The 19436-nt window shown below is 51.1% G+C and overlaps 1 protein-coding gene across 1 annotated transcript in view; it reads left to right on the top strand.

Moving 5' to 3' along the window:
* Positions 1 to 2418, top strand: part of LOC133343113 (heart- and neural crest derivatives-expressed protein 2-like) — a 48282-nt gene extending 45864 nt beyond the window's left edge. Inside the window, exon 4 of the mRNA XM_061552619.1 lies at positions 2289 to 2418. Coding sequence (XP_061408603.1) covers positions 2289 to 2387 — 99 coding nt within the window. The 3' untranslated portion in view covers positions 2388 to 2418. The remainder of the gene's footprint in view (positions 1 to 2288) is intronic.
* Positions 2419 to 19436: the final 17018 nt, after the last annotated feature.

The raw sequence follows: 19436 nt of genomic DNA, 5'->3' as shown, positions 1-19436 counted from the left end.
AAATCGGGCGCCACCCAATTGCTTTTTGTGTGTTTTAGTATTTTTTGCCCTTCTCCCCGCACCTCCGATCGGCTACGTACGGCGCGAGAGAAGTTCAACACACACACACGATGCTTACGTACGCACGTACGACCCCCGTGTAGCCGAACTTAGACGGAGGAAATGCACAGAGGCGTCTTGGATTTACCGCTAGAAAAGCGTTTACTCACTTGGGTCACGGTCCGGAGCACAAACTCTAACATTGACCCCGTGACCCCCTGGCGGGGGAGGGGGTGGGGGGCTGTGGGGGAGGGGGTGGGAGAAGCTGCCCCACACCTATAGAGACTTGCAGCGATAATTCTCCGTAAGCGGTGGTGGGGGGGAGGGGGTTGCTTTAACGGCGATGGAGTTTGTTGCAACGGGCGCCCGATGGCTCAAGGAAATCAAAACACAGCCAGATTTATGGTGGCCTCTGAGTTTTGGCTGAGCGTGTCTGCGAACGGGGAGGGGATCGGCTCACGATAGCTGCTACCACCGCTGCTGCTGCTCGTGCTGCTGATGCTGCCAGCTATGAGTGAGCTGTGTGGCCGCGTGAGTTAGACGGACGTCTGCTGCGGAAGCCCGTGACAGCATCGGGGGATTGATGGTGTTGGCATTCATCACCGTGATTCAACTGGTTTCCACGTCCAGTTGACAACGACAAAAAGTGTCTTTTCGCGTGGTTTTTTTTGTTATGGCGTGGAGGGTTTAGTCGTTTTGTTGTCGCTCTTTGTTGGGTGTTGTAGTTATGGGTTGTTGTGCTGGGTGGCCCAAAAGTTAGGACACATCGGATTATTAGACTGGCTGGCCCAAAAGTCAGGAAACATCGGATTATTAGACTGGGTGGCCCAAAATCAGGACACATCGGGTTATTGTACTGGGTGGCCCAAAAGTCAGGACACATCGGGTTATTAGACTGGGTGGCACAAAAATCTATGTGACGTTGCAGTTCTTTGAAGTCATTTTCTCCAGGGCCGTCTTCTCATAGACGCGAGAGTTTTAGAATTTCCCGGAGTGATCCTCAAAAGCACAGGTGGAGTGCAATTGTTAGACAAACAATAATGGGAACACCACGAGATATTCCTAACAGAGACAAAGATCTCCCATATAGCCTTTAACAGACTCTTGGGGCAAGTACACTAATCACACACACACACGCACATGCTTGCATGTGTGTGTTTGTATGAAATATATTATACGGAGAGCGGCGGTGTAGTGGTTAGCACACTGCACTGTAAACCAGACGACACGAGTTCGATTCCCGCTCACAAACCAACAACAATTGGCAGATATTTGAACCAGTCCTGGGCCTTCTCATAGGTCGACTCAGCCTTGAATGAGTGCCACCCGGTACAGTAAGATATCAGCGCTGGGGAGACAAAAGCGGCCGGGAGTGGTGTTGTCCGCCCACCCCTTCGTGTGCCGTGCCATCCTGGCCGTCATTGGTGCTACTCGCTAATATCACCTGCCCACAATGTTTCTGATGGCTATACGGGGGATCTTTGTATATATATGTGTGTTTTTGTATGTGTGCGTTTGTGATTAATGCTTATGTACCTATGTGTATCTGTGTGTTTCTAGATGTGTATTTACGTGTGTATGTGTTTCTATATGTGTGTATCTGCATGGATATGTTTGTGTATGAACTTGTAGTTATCGTATCTAAGTGAATCAGAATATGTATTTATACTGCGGGAGGAATCCGATGAGCAACAAAGCTATTTTTTCACAGATGCCCAGTGAGGGCACGGGGTAAGGACGTTACAACAATAGCACAAAAGCACAATAGTAGTGCAAAAATATAAGAATGGTGAACAAATCTCCAGAAACACATGCAAATAAAACCAAACCATCCCCATCGTATCAGGCAAAGCCTACCGAGGCATCATTACCTGTGTATCTGCTCGTGCGTATATCTACGTGTGTGTGTGTTGACATCGCACCGGCTACTCGAATGACGAGTCAAGTACCTGGGTGTGCGATGGGTAAAAGAGCTTTACAGATCATCGGATTGCAGTCTGAGATGAACGTCGCCACTCCACTCGGAAGACAAAGACGGCCGGGGCGCGGTTCCGCCGTTGTGAGCCTCATCCGTTCGATGGCACTCGCGAACAGCACTTGCCCTCCTCCCCAAAACAGCCTGCTCAAGGCTATCTGGGTGATCTTTGCCTGTGTCTTTGTGCGCCGGGCCGGCAGGGCGGGGGTGGTGGTGTAACGGCCACGAGATGTTTGTTTATTATTGTTGTTGTTGTGGCTCTCTCCGCGCGCAGCAGGACGAGATAAAGCGCGGAGCGGCGAGCAGCGCCGAGAGGAAGAGCAAAGGACGCACGGGGTGGCCTCAGCACGTGTGGGCACTCGAGTTCCAATGACCCCTTCACCCCCCCCCCACCTCCACCCTACCCCCCACCCACCACCACCCACCCTACCCCCTGCCGCCCTCCAGCAAAGCCAAGACAGAGACCACCAACCCCCCCCCACCCCCCAACGCGTCGGGCTTTCGCGACCAAACTTATCCGTGGCGAGCGAGGAGAGGCCCAGGACCGAGGTTCGGGTATTCCTCGCCGCACGTTGGCCGTGAGCGCGGGAGATGGAACTCGGGTCGCAAACCTACCGCTCCGCACGGCCACACCGCGGACAAAGACAAAGCCCCCCCCCCCCCCCAATACTAGCCCCGTGTGGCCTCCAACAGACTGTTGGGGCAAGTGGCTGCGAGCGAGTAGCGGGCACCTGTGAGGGCCGCCACCGCCGCCACGGCCAAATGCGACAACCACGACCACAACTGCGATGCCACCACCACCACCGCAACCGCCACCGCCGCTGCTGCCGCCTTCTCGTCTGCAGTTGTGCATCAAGACCCCCTGCGGCTCAGGTCTCTCAGCAGCAGTAGCGGCCAGTGACTTGCTTTGAAGTGCGCAGGCGGTGCAACTGCGCCGGTGCTCCGCATGGCCCCCTGGAGAGACCCGAGAAGACGATGGGGTTACGAAGAGTGGTGGGTGGGTTTGACGTGGGGGGGGGGGGGGGGGTGAGGGGGGGTTTGGACACGTGCCCCCCCCCCCCCATTTACATCCTTGCATCACGAACCCCCCCCCCCTCCATGGCAAAAGGCAGCCTCACGAACTCCCCTGCTAAGGAAGGTCACATGCGGCGGTGTGAATACGCGTGCGTAAGTGTGTGTGTAAGTGTGTGTGTGTAAGTGTGTGTAAGTGTGTGTGAGTGTGTGTGTGTAGGTGTGTGCGTGTAAGTGTGTGTGTGTAAGTGTGTGTGTGTAAGTGTGTGTGTGTAAGTGTGTGTAAGTGTGTGTGAGTGTGTGTGTAAGTGTGTGCGTGTAAGTGTGTGTGTGTGTAAGTGTGTGTGTGTAAGTGTGTGTAAGTGTGTGTTAGTGTGTGTGTGTAAGTGTGTGTGTGTGTAAGTGTGTGTGTGTAAGTGTGTGTGTAAGTGTGTGTGTGTGTAAGTGTGTGTGTAAGTGTGTGTAAGTGTGTGTAAGTGTGTGTGTGTAAGTGTGTGTGTAAGTGTGTGTGAGTGGAGAGCAGTGGGGCACAAAGGTTCGCGCGCCGCGCTACGAACCCGGCGTCCCGAGTTCGATTCCCGCTCGCGGTCAACACCGGGTGACGATTAGTATGAACCGGCCCTGAGCCTTCCCTAGGTCGACTCAGTCTCAAATGAGTACCCGGTGCGTTGTGTAAACATTGTCACGGGGGAGACAAAGGAGGCCTGGCGTGGTGCTAGCCACCCACCCCCTCGTCTGCCGTGCCCGGCCTTTATAGGTGCTCGCTAACAGCACTTGCCCCAAATCGCCTGTTCAAGGCTACGAGGGGGATCTTCGTCTTTGTTGTTGTGTGTGTACGCTACCTCAATCGCGGAGTTGGTCGCAGAGATGCTGCGGTGATGCTGTCTGCGGGGAATTTAATTTTGTTGTTGTTGTTGATGTATTTGATGCTTTTTTTTATCTGTGTCGGTTTCGGGGTTAGAGCTCAGTTCTTTGTCAACTCGGTTCATGAGTGTGCATCCGGCCGATATATGCAGGCACATGCTTGGATATACCACACAAACTTACACAAACTTACACAATACGCATGCATACATATACACACGCGTGCGCGCCACATTAATACATACGGATGAAACAAAGGCCAAACTTCTGGGGCAGGTTCAGAACGCACACACGCATCTACTTGAACATTATTTACACGCGGCGCACACGCGCATGCACATGTATGCACGTGAACACGCATACAGCGCACACACAAACGCACACACATATATATACCGTACTCAATAGAAACGCACACACGCCTTAAAACACACACACGCTGCAAATCACTTCACCTGGTTTTAAATCTAAAATCGATCGATGGATTTGTAAATATTTCAATGTGCTCACATTAAAATTGTATTCCACCCACGTTTCGCAGCATAATTTTCATCATTACAGTAATAAATCATCATCATTACAATCATAATCATCATTTACAATCGTGCAGAGACAAAGACAAAGATCCCCCGTGTAGCCTGAGCAGACTCTTTGGGCAAGTGCTGTTAGCGAGCACCTATGAAGACCGGCACGGCACACGATGGGTTGAGTGGCCAACACCACGCCCGGCCGCCTTTGTCTCCCCAGTGGCGATGTTTACTACACACCGCAACCAGGTACTCAGTTGATGCTGAGTCGACCTAGGGGAGGCCCAGGACCAGTTCAGATAATCGTCACTGGTGTTGACCGTGAGTGGGAATCGAACTCGGGTATGTATGTGCAGTATGTTGAACTTCTTTCGCACCGTACGTAGCCAACCTTGCTAATCGGAGGTGCGGGGGAAGGACAACAATCTAAACAACAACAATCTAAACACAACAACAACAACAACAGTTTTGGGTCGCCGGATTCGTAGCGCAGCGCTCTAACCGCTACACTGCCGCTCCCCACATCATTACAATCATCATCATCAATTCATCATCATTATCATCGTACATATCTTACACGCGCTCACACACACATGCACACTATCACGCAAATTCACTCGCCTCTATGTCACGATGTCACAGTCATCATCACCTTCGTACCCAATTGACAGCCACGTCACGTGTGTATGTGTAGATGACGCAGATTCCAACATTCTCAATTTGCGTTGCGTTCAGGCGCTTGTGTGTGTGTGTGTCTGTGTGTGTGTGTCTGTGTGTGTCTGTGTGTGTGTGTGTGTGTCTGTGTGACTGTGTGTGTGACTGTGTGACTGTGTGTGTCTGTGTGTGTGACTGTGTGTGTGTGACTGTGTGTGTGTGTGACTGTGTGTGTGATTGTGTGTCTGTGTGTGTGACTGTGATTGTGTGTGACTGTGTGAGTATGTGACTGTGTACACACCGCGTTAGACACACCGCACTGCACAGCTCCCGTGTCCCCACCGCTCCACCTCCAATTCCCCTCCCCGACCGTTCCGAATGACGATCACTACTCACGACTTTGCGCGCCTTGAGACATCTCGCCCCCATCCCCCCCTCTACACAACAAGACGACACAACCATCCCCTTTGTCGAGCTGACTGACGATGTCGCCTTTGCGTTCGACGGTGACCACGCGCATCGGCCGGTCGATTTCTTTCGTTTTCTCGTCAAATGCTTGACGTCGTCGAACGGTGCGTCGGTGCGTCGCGGGGTCGGAGCGGCTCGCGTCTGTGGCGGCGACACGACGACACGACAACACGATGACACGGCGACACGACGACACGACAACACGACGACACGACGACACGGGCGTGGGGTGGGGTGGAGGAAGTGTCACGTGTTGGCGGCGGACAATTTGTGCTCGATTCTACAACGCGCAGCGGTTGGTGGTGATGGTGGTGGTGATGATGGTGGGTGATGGTGGTGGTGATGGGGGTGATGGTGGTGGTGGTGGGGGTGATGGTGGTGGTGATGATGGTGGGTGATGGTGGTGGTGATGGGGGTGATGGTGGTGGTGGTGATGGTGGTGATGGTGGTGGTGATGGTGGTGGTGGTGATGATGGTGATGATGGTGATGGTGGTGGTGGTGGTGATGGTGGTGGTGATGGTGGTGGTGGTGATGGTGATGGTGGTGGTGATGGTGGTGGTGGTGATGGTGGTGGTGGTGATGATGGTGATGGTGGTGATGGTGATGGTGGTGATGGTGGTGATGGCTACGCACTGTGTGGAGGCAGCAGTGGGGGTTGGTGGGGCACACAGAGAGAGAGAAGTTGTGAAACTCCCTTGCCGTAGGCGTCTAAGATGAGCTGCTCAGGAGAACGCGGCACACGGCAGCAGCAGCAGCAATGTGGTGGACTCCACCTGCTCCGTCCATTCGTGTGTCGTCTCTCCGGCAGCTGCAGTTTCCTGCAACGTGCAAACACTTTGATATAGAGAGAGGGCCGCAGAGCTTGGGCAACTGTGGCTGCGAGTGCCGCTGCCTTCACGCTCATCGTCGGTGGTTCCTCCTCCTGGTGCTTCTGAGTCGTCGTCGTCCCCCCTCTCTCTCTCTGAGTCGTCCTCTCTCTGAGTCGTCCTCTCTCTCTCTGAGTCGTCCCCTCTCTCTCTCTCTGAGTCGTCCTCTGTCTCTCTCTCTGAGTCGTCCTTTCTCTCTCTCTGAGTCGTCCTCTGTCTCTCTCTGAGTCGTCCTCTGTCTCTCTCTCTCTGAGTCGTCCCCTCTCTCTCTGAGTCGTCCCCTCTCTCTCTCTGAGTCGTCCTCTCTCTCTGAGTCGTCCTCTGTCTCTCTCTGAGTCGTCCTCTGTCTCTCTCTCTCTGAGTCGTCCCCTCTCTCTCTGAGTCGTCCCCTCTCTCTCTCTGAGTCGTCCTCTCTCTCTGAGTCGTCTTCTGTCTCTCTCTGAGTAGTCCTCTGTCTCTCTCTCTGAGTCGTCCCCTCTCTCTCTGAGTCGTCCCCTCTCTCTCTTAGTCGTCCTCTCTCTCTGAGTCGTCCTCTCTCTCTGAGTCGTCCTCTGTATCTCTCTGAGTCGTCCTCTGTCTGAGTCATCCACTCTCTCTCTGAGTCGTCCTCTGTCTCTCTCTCCGAGTCGTCCTTTCTCTCTCTCTGAGTCGTCCTCTCTCTCTCTGAGTCGTCCTCTCTCTCTCTGAGTCGTCCTCTCTCTGAGTCATCCCCTCTCTCTCTCTCTGAGTCGTCCTCTCTCTCTCTCTGAGTCGTCCCCATCTCTCTCTGAGTCGTCCTCTGTCTCTCTCTCTCTGAGTCGTCCTCTGTGTGTCTCTCTCTGAGTCGTCCTCTCTCTCTCTCTCTGAGTCGTCCTCTGTGTCTCTCTCTGTTCGAGAGCGAGTGAACTCTGTGCGGCGGCGGTGGCGGTACAAGTGAAAAAAAAAATCACAAAAAGCAACATTATTAATTTTATTATAATTCACGAACAACAGCGAGGAATCCGTCGATACGTTTTCAACTCAAGAAGCTCGAAGGAGCAACGGGACGGCGAATATTTCCGTCGGTAGCCTTGAGCCAGGGAATTGGACAATTCCACGTTGCCATGGCGGGGTCAGTCCATCCATAAGTGTTCGGTGATTGCAGCTTCGTGGGAGAGGGCTTGTTGACGGTGGTCGTCTTGATGAGAGCATCCACTCGATTCATTCGTTCATTCCGATAGGGCGGGATAGTGAGTGGGACGTCCCTGGTGTGTGACGACGCGTCGATTAATCGATACGATACGAGACTTTATTCGTTAATTAAATGACGTACCAATGTTACATCGAGGCTAATGGAGCAAACCAAAGTATACAACCTGAATAGAAATGCCTTTAAAAAAATAAAACAATACCGACAAGGCGATAACAAAACGATATATAATCATATCGAGTCGATTATAATCGATTTTTGGAATGACAAAAACACTTAACACATTCGTCAAAACCACTGCGTGCCTTAATAGGATAAATATATAACAGGCGACGTTTCGGGCAATGACCCTTCTCCGCGTACTATAAATAAGGGCAATTGCACTAACCGTGTATTTTTCATGCGCTACGAACTGTAAAAGGGTCGTGACACCGAAACGTCGCCTATGATAGGTTCTCCTATTGAGGCCACACACACAACAGTGTTGGAATTGACGAGTTTGCGGAGTCGAGTTGTTATTGATCAGCTGCGCGGAAGCACCGCCACTAACGCAGCAGCAGCAGCAGCGTCACCGAGATCATCACGCGGGGCATCTGTGCACAAGAACTTCATAGCTCATCGGCTTCCTCCTGCAGTTTAAATAAAGTCACGTAGGTAAAACATACTTGATACAGCTGTCGTGGCTGTGACGGTTCCACCTGAAGACGGAAGCTTGTGTTGCCTCCGAAACGTCGTGATTTTTATTTTATTTTACTTTTATTAATTTTAATGTTTTACCTACGTGACTTTACCGAAAAAAAACCTAAGAATATGAATCATTGCAGTCACGAAAGCTTCAAATCTAGAATTAAGTTTAAATAAAGATTATGAGTTGTTTGATTTGGGGGGGTGCAGGGGAGGTAAGATTCGCGATCCGCAGTTGGGGATGTGAACCCAATCCGTGGCTGGCTCAAAGTGACGACTCGACATCTTCGTTAACGACACTGACTTAAAATAACTAAAATAAATATCATATCGGCGACGTGCTGTGAAGAAGGACAATTGACCGAAACGTTGCTGATTAGGTATTTTTTTAAGGCCACGGTGTTATTGACTAGCGTGTTGATTATTGTTGCTGTTGTTGTATTTGCTTGTGCACCACTGCCAAAGACAGCAGCAACAGCATCAGCTGTATCATCAGCATCACCAAATCATTTGTCGAGATGACTCGATAACTATATACGGACACTGCCTGCGTACTGCAGGGCGGATGATGATGATGATGCTGCCAATGATAAAGATGATGACGACGATGATGATGACGACGATGATGACTATGATGATGATGATGACGACGATGATGACGACGATGATGATGACGACGATAATGACGATGATTACGACGATGATGATTATTACACCAAAGTCCACGTTCGTTTATCGTGCAATGTAAAAAGAAAACGCTAAAATCTCACGGTATTTGTTCGTCAAAGGGAGGGTGTTGTTTCCGTGTCCTGTCGACTGTTAAATGAAGGAAGTTCAGCAGCTCGCGACAACACGACGGATACATTAATGTCATTCCATAATCGTTGTTGTTGTGTGTGGTTTAAAAAAAAACTATATATAAACGTATAAGTTATTGCGCCCGCTGATGTCGCTGGAAATATTCAGACGTATTCATCACACGGCCGTGAACGGTACCCGTGAACGGTACCCGTGCATTATCTTTGCTCTGCGATGTGCGATTCTGAGCGTACGGGGTGATCCATTTATCAGAATCATTATTTATCCTGGAGGAATCCGATGAGCTATTAAGCTCTTTTTGTTAGCAGACGTCCAGTTTGGGGGGGGGGGTGGTCATCAGGTGACATCAACACGATGCGAGTGCAAAGTAGAGAAATCAGTAAGCAAGTCGATAAATTACAGTCTTGTTCTCCTAGAACGCCACGTGTTGTTCTCACAACGGGAATTGGATATAACGCGATTAATGCATCGGGGAACACACTTGATACATATAACGCGGACGCCAATTGGATATAACGCGATCGAGTGAACGAAACTCCGTCGAGCGAGTAGGAATCAGCCGCTGTGACAGGCTGCCTCGGCGTAGCGTCATCGCATAAGGGCATGGGGATACTGCTGGATGCTTCTAGATCAGTGGTTCTTATCGTGGGGGTGCGCGAGATGCCCTTTCTGGGGGTGCGAGACGTGGACAGATCTTTTTTTAAAAAGGTAAATCATCGAAACACTCATTAAGCGTTAACTACCTGGTTAAATAAAGGTGAAATTAAATAGCGTAAATAAATACAACTCACTTTGTTTCATATTCTTAGGTTTTTTCGGTAAAGCCACGTAGGTAAAAAGGTAAAATTAAAATTAATAAAAGTGAAATAAAAAATAAAAATCACGACGTTTCGGAGGCAACACAAGCTTCCGTCTTCAGGTGGAACCGTCACAGCACGCTTGCTGTATCACTTGCTTGTGTTGCCTCCGAAACGTCGTGATTTTTATTTTATTTTTATTTTACTTTTATTACTTTTAATTTTACTTTTTTACCTACGTGACTTTACCGAAAAAAACTAAGAATATGACTCCTTGCAGTCACGAAAGCTTCAAATCTAGAATTACTTTGTTTCATCAAAGCCTACGTATTTATGAACTTTGCACATTTCTTTTTAACGATTGAGGATCAAACGGGTGCAAGGCTGCAGTCGAGGAGGACAGCTGCTTTAGCTGTTTTAGCTGCTGCCCGCGTCATCGCGGGCCGCGATTGGCCCCATGCATCGCTCTGATTGATTCCGACGCGAGTTTTCTCACAATGCAGCGTTGTTCCGGGAACGCAACGACCACCACGCTCTAGGAGGACAGGACTGTGCGAAAAGTGTTACAGATGTCACCCACGACAAATAATTTTGGGGGAGGGTGGGGAGTACGCGCTTTGGTGGAGTAAAACTAACTCGTGATGTTTCGGAAGCCCTCTCCGATGTAAACACACGTGCAAGTTACTCCGCACGCGTATTCACGTGCACATCCTTTGCCCCGTTTAAAACAAAATGTCTATTCTGCTCACGCCGTTCCGAGTTGTTACCGATTTAGGACCCTTCAATCTCCGGTACATTATTGGCGTTTTCATTTCCAGCAGGGCCCATGCAGGCGAATATCTCGTCTAAGAGCGCAGCCTCCGGCTCCTATTAACTAAGTCTCTCTGGCCTTCTTGGTTCTTTCGGTAAAGTCACGTAGAATGGAAATAATAAAATAATAAAAGAAAACATAATAAAATAATTCTCACGACGTTTCGGCCACAACGCAAGCAGCCGTCCTCAGGTGAAGAACGGGTCTGTCGAGAAGACAGAGTCTGAATGTTATTATTTTATTATTTCCATTCTACGTGACTTTACCGAGAAAACCAAGAAGATGAATCCCTGCAGTCACGAAAGCTTTAAATCGAAATCTCTCTGGCCTCCATAAATAATATCTGCTATGCAGAAGGGCCGTGACCCGAAACGTCGCATTTTTATTATTATTTTAAAGCAGCAGTGTTATTGATGAACGTGTTCAGTTGTATTTGTGTTTCATTTTAAACGCTACAAACGTAGCGAGTAGTATCGTTAGTTCTCAGCGGGGTAACTATACATGGATCACCCCGTACAGTAATAGTACTTTGAAATACAGTACATCAAGTTGGGGGTTTCACGATTTACCGTCTCTCCCACCCCCTCGACCGCCCTCTCTATTCGATTAAGTAATCGATTATTCAGTTAGCGTTGCGGGTCACGCAACGCATGTTGCACGCGGGATACGAACCGCGGGTTATTATCGTGAGGCTGGGGAAATCGGCGTTGATCGATAATGAATCGATCAATGGGTTTGACCGCTGCTCGCTAGGTTACTACGAGATGACCGGCGAATTGGATTTGTTAACTTTACAATCAAATACTCCCCCCCCCCCCGTTCACTCCGAAGTAAACACATTTAGCTGTGGGGGGGGGGGGGGGGTGGTCGATTGACCATACTTCATCACCCCAGTGAACGTGCAACGCTGAGGCCATTGTTGGTCGCAACCGTTGCATGCGACGGCCGCCATTTCTTTTCCAGATTCACGCTTGTTGACCGTCACACCACGTGGGCGGGAAGTGGGTCACACGTGACGTGACGTGCAGCTCGACGACTACGGGCTGTCTGCCCACGCGGGTCGTTATAACGACGACGATGACGACGATGACGACTGACGTGACGTCACAATCGGCATGGCTGCCAGCAACGGAAACGGAAGAGGCGTGGCGAGCCGAGGGAGCTTTAAATCTGTACTGTGAGTCTGTACTGTGAGTCTGTACTGTGAGTCTGTGTTGTGAGTCTGTGTTGTGGGCGTTGTGGTTGATGTGGTTGCCGCTCTGATGTTAGTTGTGTCTAACAGTGGTTACCAGTTGTTGTTGTTGTTACAATGATTATAGTCGCTGTTAAAATCATTATCATTGTTCTTGTCACGTTCGTGTATCGTGTCGTTTTTAATTTAAAATGTACAAAAGTGTCTCATCGCGTTCTACGTTGTTAAATATATATGTTTAAACAAAGAACACGTGCTGTCATTGAATTCATCGCGGCGATGCGTGCGCGTGATGTTTGTCGCAGGCCTCGAGATGACGTAGAGCTCGTGATGACGTAGAGCTCGTGATGACGTCGGGCTCGTGATGACGTAGAGCTCGTGATGACGTAGAGCTCGTGATGACGTCATTCTCGTGATGACGCAGAGCTCGTGATGACGCAGAGCTCGTGATGACGTCAGGCTCGTGATGATGTAGAACTCGTGATGACGTAGGGCTCGTGATGACGTAGTGCTCGTGATGATGTCGAGCTCGTGATGACGTAGAGCTCGTGATGACGTAGAGCTCGTGATGACGTAGAGCTCGTGATGACGTAGAGCTCGTGATGACGTAGAGCTCGTGATGACGCACATGGCGGTCTCGACGGGTTTGTCGGGGCGAGTTGCGGTTTGCGTCGTGGCCACCTCCTGTGTAAGGCCGGAAACACCACGCCCCCGACCGCCTTTGTCTCCCCCAGTGGCGAGGTTTACACGCAGCTCCAGTTACTCGTTTTGAGGCTGAGTCGACCTTAGAGGGAGGCCCAGGACCGGTTCAGTTAATCGTCACTGAGTGTTGGTGGCCGTGAACGGGAATGGAATATTTAAATGGGTGTGTTTAACTGTGTATCATGAATATAATTAATAGTTTTTCTACATAAAGTTTGCGAAAGAACATCTGTAAACATAAATATACAGTTATTACACAAGTGCTTTTAAAATTCCCCGATCAAATCCTTTTCGTTTCGACAAAATAGATTTTCATTGCCGCTCTGCTGACGATCGATCGCTAATCGATTGGCACTAATCGATGTTTTAACATTGCGGTAACTTTAGCGACCTCTAGTGGCTGCAGGAGGCACATTGACCCAATGCATACAGCACATACTGCCGTCGAAACACCACTGCCAATGCCCTTTAGCGAGTTTCATTCCCCAGGCAATGGCTAACATCAGACGCGAGTTCTATCTGAAACGGTCCTGGACCTCCCCTAGGTTGACTCAGCCTCAAACGAGTACCTGGTGCGGTGGGACAACGTCAGCATTCGTGAGTCAAAGTTTGTTGACGCACAGAGACAAAAGTCCCCCGTGTAGCCTACACAGGCTGTTGGGACAAGGGCCGTGAGCGAGCACCCTCCAGCACGCTGCAGAGGGCATTTGTAGGGTCAGCCCCAACACCACTGGCCGCCTTTGTCTCCCCGGTGCTGACATTAAACAAACGTCACCAGGTGTTAATTTATGGCTGAGTCGACCCAGCAGGAGACCCTGCACCGATTTTATGCCTCTGTCATGGCGCAGTGCGCTAACCATTGCGCCACCGCTCCACCGTTCTCCACTATCATCACCACCACCAGCCGTGCTCAATCCACTGCTGGGTGAAGGTCCACGCACGTACACGAGCTCTACGTCATCACGAGCCTGTCGTCATCACGAGCACTACGTCATCACGAGCTCTACGTCATCACGAGCCTGACGTCATCACGAGCCTGACGTCATCACGAGCTCTACATCATCACGAGCCTGACGTCATCACGAGCTCTACGTCATCACGAGCCTGACGTCATCACGAGCTCTACGTCATCACGAGCCTGACGTCATCACGAGCCTGACGTCATCACGAGCTCTACGTCATCACGAGCCTGACGTCATCACGAGCTCTACGTCATCACGAGCTCTACGTCATCACGACCTCTACGTCATCACGAGCCTGACGTCATCACGAGCCTGACGTCATCACGAGCCTGACGTCATCACGAGCTCTACGTCATCACGAGCCCTACGTCATCACGAGCTCTACGTCATCACGAGCTCTACGTCATCACGAGCCCTACGTCATCACGAGCTCTACGCCATCACGAGCTCTACGTCATCACGAGCTCTACATCATCACGAGCTCTACGTCATCACGAGCTCTACGTCATCACGAGCCTGACGTCATCACGAGCTCTACGTCATCACGAGCCGGACGTCATCACGAGCTCTACGCCATCACGAGCTCTACGTCATCACGAGCCTGACGTCATCACGAGCTCTACGTCATCACGAGCCGGACGTCATCACGAGCTCTACGTCATTACACACCAGAGTCAGTGATGGCGCCACTCTCCTCGGAGTGGCGTGAGCGGCGGCGTGGGGGTGGGGAGGTTTGAGGGGTGGTGGGGGAGGACGGGAGGGGGTGGGAGTGGTGATGGGGAGGCGGGGGGTGGTGATGGGAGTGGTAATGGGGGAGGATGCGGGGGCCCCGTGCCCTCTGATCTGCCCCTGGGGCCAGTTTGTGTAACCTCCTGCACCGCGGGCAATTTCCAAACCCCCCCCCTCCTCCTCCGCACCCCCCCACCACCACCACCCCACAGCTCCCCCACCACCACCCCACAGCTCCCCCACCACCACCCCACAGCTCCCCCACCACCACCCCACAGCTCCCCCACCACCACCCCACAGCACCCCCCCACCACCACCCCACAGCTCCCCCCCACCACCCCACAGCTCCCCCACCACCACCCCACAGCTCCCCCCCCACCACCCCACAGCTCCCCCACCACCACCCTACAGCTCCCCCCCACCACCACCCCACAGCTCCCCCACCACCACCCCACAGCTCCCCCACCACCACCCCACAGCTCCCCCACCACCACCCCACAGCTCCCCCACACGCACCACCTCCTCTGCAGCTCCAAAGACGCGACAGCAGAAGTTGAATGTGAAACGTTTAGGTCACACGCACAAAGATAAAGACCACCCCCCCCCCCCCCCCGTATAGCCTTAACAGACTCATATTCTTATTCTTAAGTTTTTTCGGTAAAGTCACGTAGGTAAAAAATTAAAATTTATAAAATTAAAAATCCCGGGAGACTTTGGCCTTAACAGACTGTTGAGGCAAGAGCACCTATGAAGGCCGGCACGGCACACGAACAAACGCGGACGACGTCCACAGAATCACCACCTCCTCGTTGGAGACGCACACATCGCAAACCTTCTGGGAGTTTGACGTCCCTCCTCCCGGGAGACATCGGCCGTGGAACCACCCCAACCGGCATCTGCTCACATGAGGCGCTGGCCCACACGCGACATCTCCTGCATGGACGGAACATTTAAAGACGCCGAGCCACAGGAGCGCGATCGTGGGACGTGAAACCCAAACTCCGTACCACGCAGTAATCCCACAGACACCCACAGAAGAGACATCTTGAGACCCACAGATAAACTTAGAGACTCGTCGAGGTACACACAGAGAGGGAGAGAGAGTCAGAGAGATGCACCGATATACATGACAGATATTAAAGCCACAGGAGCGCGATCGTGGCACGTGAAACCCAAACTACGGACAATGCAGGAAACCCACAGACACCCACAGAAGATTTTTATTGAGACCCAGATTCCAAAGAACACAGGATGAGATGTTATTATCCTTTGTGCAAGCACTTCCAAGAGTTCATGAACAGTGAGCCTGGTGAAATTTGGGGAGCGCATCGTCAGTAGTGAACCTTTGGGTCCTAGGGTGTTTCGGCCTTTCATACTATACACCCTCCCCAAAGGCGGCCAGCGACAGGGTGATCAATCCTACGCTTGCGTCCCATTCCCAATTAGTCATAGGAGTTGCCTTGTTGTTGATAGCCAACATCCCATGGGACTATGCATGGCAGGGGCGTCCTCATCCCTGAGTCAAGCATTGTTGACTGCATACCTCCTGGCCCTCTCACTTTGGGGCCCAGCTGGGGTCTTTCCTCTTCATCCAGAGCCACTGACTGCTGCCTTCTGCCGCCTCCGATACAGCTCTGATTGCCGAACGCTGGCTCTGGCCCTTAATTCCCAGGTCTCTAAGCAGTCTGGTTGTAGATGTTGCCACAAAACCTCTGCAGCCCACCTCCACTGGTCGGACTTCTGTGTTCCAGCCATGATGCCGTGCTTCGGCAGCTAGATCGGCATAGCGCAGATGTTTTCGCTCATAAGCCTCATCTACTGAGTCCTCCCAGGGTACTGTGAGCTCAATGATGAAGACCTTCTTGAGCGAACGGGACCAGAGCACCATGTCAGGTCTTAGGGTGGTGGTTGCGATCTCCGGAGGAAACACAAGTTGCCGGCCAATGTCAGCTAGCATTTTCCAGTCGCGGGCCAAGCGCAGCTGGTCTCGCTCTATTGGTGTAGAGCCGCTCTTTGGTGGTTTAGCCCCTTCGCGGACAAAGGTCGTCCGTAAGGGGTGTGATGCTGCTGGGGGTGGTAGGGAGTTGGTGGCAGTTCGCTTGTCCTCCAGGGCGGATGCAAGGTTTTTAAGGACTTGGTTGTGACGCCAAGTGTAGCGTCCTTGGGTGAGGCTTGTTTTACACCCTGTGAGAATGTGCCTGAGGTTGGCTGGCATGGAACAGAGGGCACAGTCCGGATCTTCACCATACCATTGGTGAAGATTAACTGGTGTTGGAAGGACGTCATATGTTGCTCTGATGGAAAAGCTCAACCGCCTCGCTTCCATGGCCCACAGATCCTTCCAGCTGATCTTCCTCTTCTCCACACTGTCCCATCGAGTCCACTGTCCCTGTTTGGCAAGAGAGACTGCCTTGGCCCACCTTGCAGCCTCCTCCTGATGGCGTACTTCCTGCACTACCATCTTCCGCCGCTCTGGTGCAGTGGCCTTACTCCAAGCAGCACGGCTAGTTAGTCCAAAGCCTCCTCTCCCTTGCTGAACATGACCCACAATGTCAGCATGTCTCAGGGCTGCTGTTGCCTCCTGGACTGCTTTTCCTGGCGCCCAGTTGCCAAGGTCGGCGCGTTGTTGCTCACCACTGGGTCTCGAGATTCATTCAGTGTCATCTGGAGCCTGGTTTTTGCACACTTGAATTCCTCGGTTAGACTGGTGAGGGGCAGCTTGAGGACACCATCTCCATAGAGGCCTATGGTGGTAAGGCATCGTGGAACTCCGAGCCACTTCTTTAAGTAGCCTGTGACTCCTCTTTCCATCTTCTCCACTGTTGAGATTGGAACCTCATACACTGCTAGGGGCCACAACACCCGGGGTAGGAGACCAAACTGCAGACACCAAGCCTTTAACTTTCCAGGTAGCTGGGTGTTGTCGATGGACTGGAGGCTACTACTGATGTCTTTGCGCAGCTGTTGCACCTGGTCTTTGTCCTTCAGGCTTGAATCATACCACCTTCCAAGGCTTTTTACCGGCTGCTCAGACACTGTTGGGATTTGGTCATCTCCGATGAAGAATTTCAGGTCACAGAGTACTCCCTTCACAATCGAGATGCTGTGTGACTTGGATGGTTTAATCTTCATACGGGCCCAGCTGATGTTCTCCTCGAGTTTTCTGAGCAGTCTCCTGGTGCATGGGACAGTGGTGGTCAATGTTGTAATGTCGTCCATGTAGGCTCTGAGTGGAGGGAGGCGACAACCAGAGTCGACTCGCTGTCCACCAGCAACCCATTTTGAGGATCTGATGATAACCTCCATTGCCATTATGAATGCCAATGGAGAAATGGTACATCCCGCCATTATACCTACATTCAGGCATTGCCATGAGGTGGTGAACTCTGAGGTGGTGAAGCAGAACTGCAGATCCTGAAAGTACGACTTCACCAGGGTTGTGATGGTGTCCGGTATGTGGAAAAATCTGAAGGCAGACCACAGGAGTTCATGGGGCACAGAGCCAAATGCATTGGCGAGGTCGAGGAAGACTACATGGAGGTCCCTTTTCTCCACCTTGGCCATTTGGATCTGGTGCCAGATCATGCTGGAATGTTCCAAGCAGCCAGAGAACCCTGATATTCCTGCCTTCTGTACAGATGTATCGACGCACGCATTCCTTTGCAGGTACTCGGCCATCCTCTGGGCAATGACCCTATTTAGAGACTCGTAGAGCTACAGAGAGAGAGACAGTCGTAGATATGCACAAATATATTCCAGATAAGCCACAGGAAGAGCCATTGTGGTCATGCAGCCCAAACTTTGGACCGTAAACCACTGTGTAAACCACTGTGTAAACCACTGTGTAAACCACTGTGTAAACCACTGTGTCAACCACTGTGTAAACCACTGTGTCAACCACTGTGTAAACCACTGTGTCAACCACTGTGTCAACCACTGTGTAAACCACTGTGTCAACCACTGTGTCAACCACTGTGTAAACCACTGTGTAAACCACTGTGTCAACCACTGTGTAAACCACTGTGTAAACCACTGTGTAAACCACTGTGTAAACCACTGTGTCAACCACTGTGTAAACCACTGCGTAAACCACTGTGTAAACCACTGTGTCAACCACTGTGTAAACCACTGTGTAAACCACTGTGTCAACCACTGTGTCAACCACTGTGTAAACCACTGTGTCAACCACTGTGTAAACCACTGTGTAAACCACTGTGTAAACCACTGTGTAAACCACTGCGTAAACCACTGCGTAAACCACTGCGTAAACCACTGTGTAAACCACTGTGTCAACCACTGTGTAAACCACTGTGTAAACCACTGTGTAAACCACAGTGTAAACCACTGTGTAAACCACTGTGTCAACCACTGTGTAAACCACTGTGTAAACCACAGTGTAAACCACTGTGTAAACCACTGTGTCAACCACTGCGTAAACAACAGTGTAAACCACTGTGTCAACCACTGTGTCAACCACTGCGTAAACAACAGTGTAAACCACTGTGTCAACCACTGTGTCAACCACTGCGTAAACAACAGTGTAAACCACTGTGTCAACCACTGTGTAAACCACTGTGTAAACCACTGCGTAAACAACAGTGTAAACCACTGTGTCAACCACTGTGTAAACCACTGTGTAAACCACTGTGTCAACCACTGTGTCAACCACTGTGTAAACCACTGTGTCAACCACTGTGTCAACCACTGTGTCAACCACTGTGTCAACCACTGTGTAAACCACTGTGTAAACCACTGCGTAAACCACTGTGTCAACCACTGTGTCAACCACTGTGTCAACCACTGTGTAAACCACTGTGTAAACCACTGTGGTAAACCACTGTGTCAACCACTGTGTCAACCACTGTGTCAACCACTGTGTCAACCACTGTGTAAACCACTGTGTCAACCACTGTGTAAACCACTGTGTCAACCACTGTGTAAACCACTGCGTAAACCACTGTGTAAACCACTGTGTAAACCACTGTGTCAACCACTGTGTAAACCACTGTGTAAACCACTGTGTAAACCACTGTGTCAACCACTGTGTCAACCACTGTGTAAACCACTGTGTCAACCACTGTGTAAACCACTGCGTAAACCACTGTGTAAACCACTGTGTCAACCACTGTGTAAACCACTGTGTAAACCACTGTGTAAACCACTGCGT

This window comes from Lethenteron reissneri, chromosome 16 (assembly GCF_015708825.2).
Source record: "Lethenteron reissneri isolate LAM-NWPU_2019-01 chromosome 16, ASM1570882v1, whole genome shotgun sequence".
NCBI lineage: Eukaryota > Metazoa > Chordata > Hyperoartia > Petromyzontiformes > Petromyzontidae > Lethenteron > Lethenteron reissneri.
This window is presented reverse-complemented; position numbering and strand designations above follow the sequence as displayed.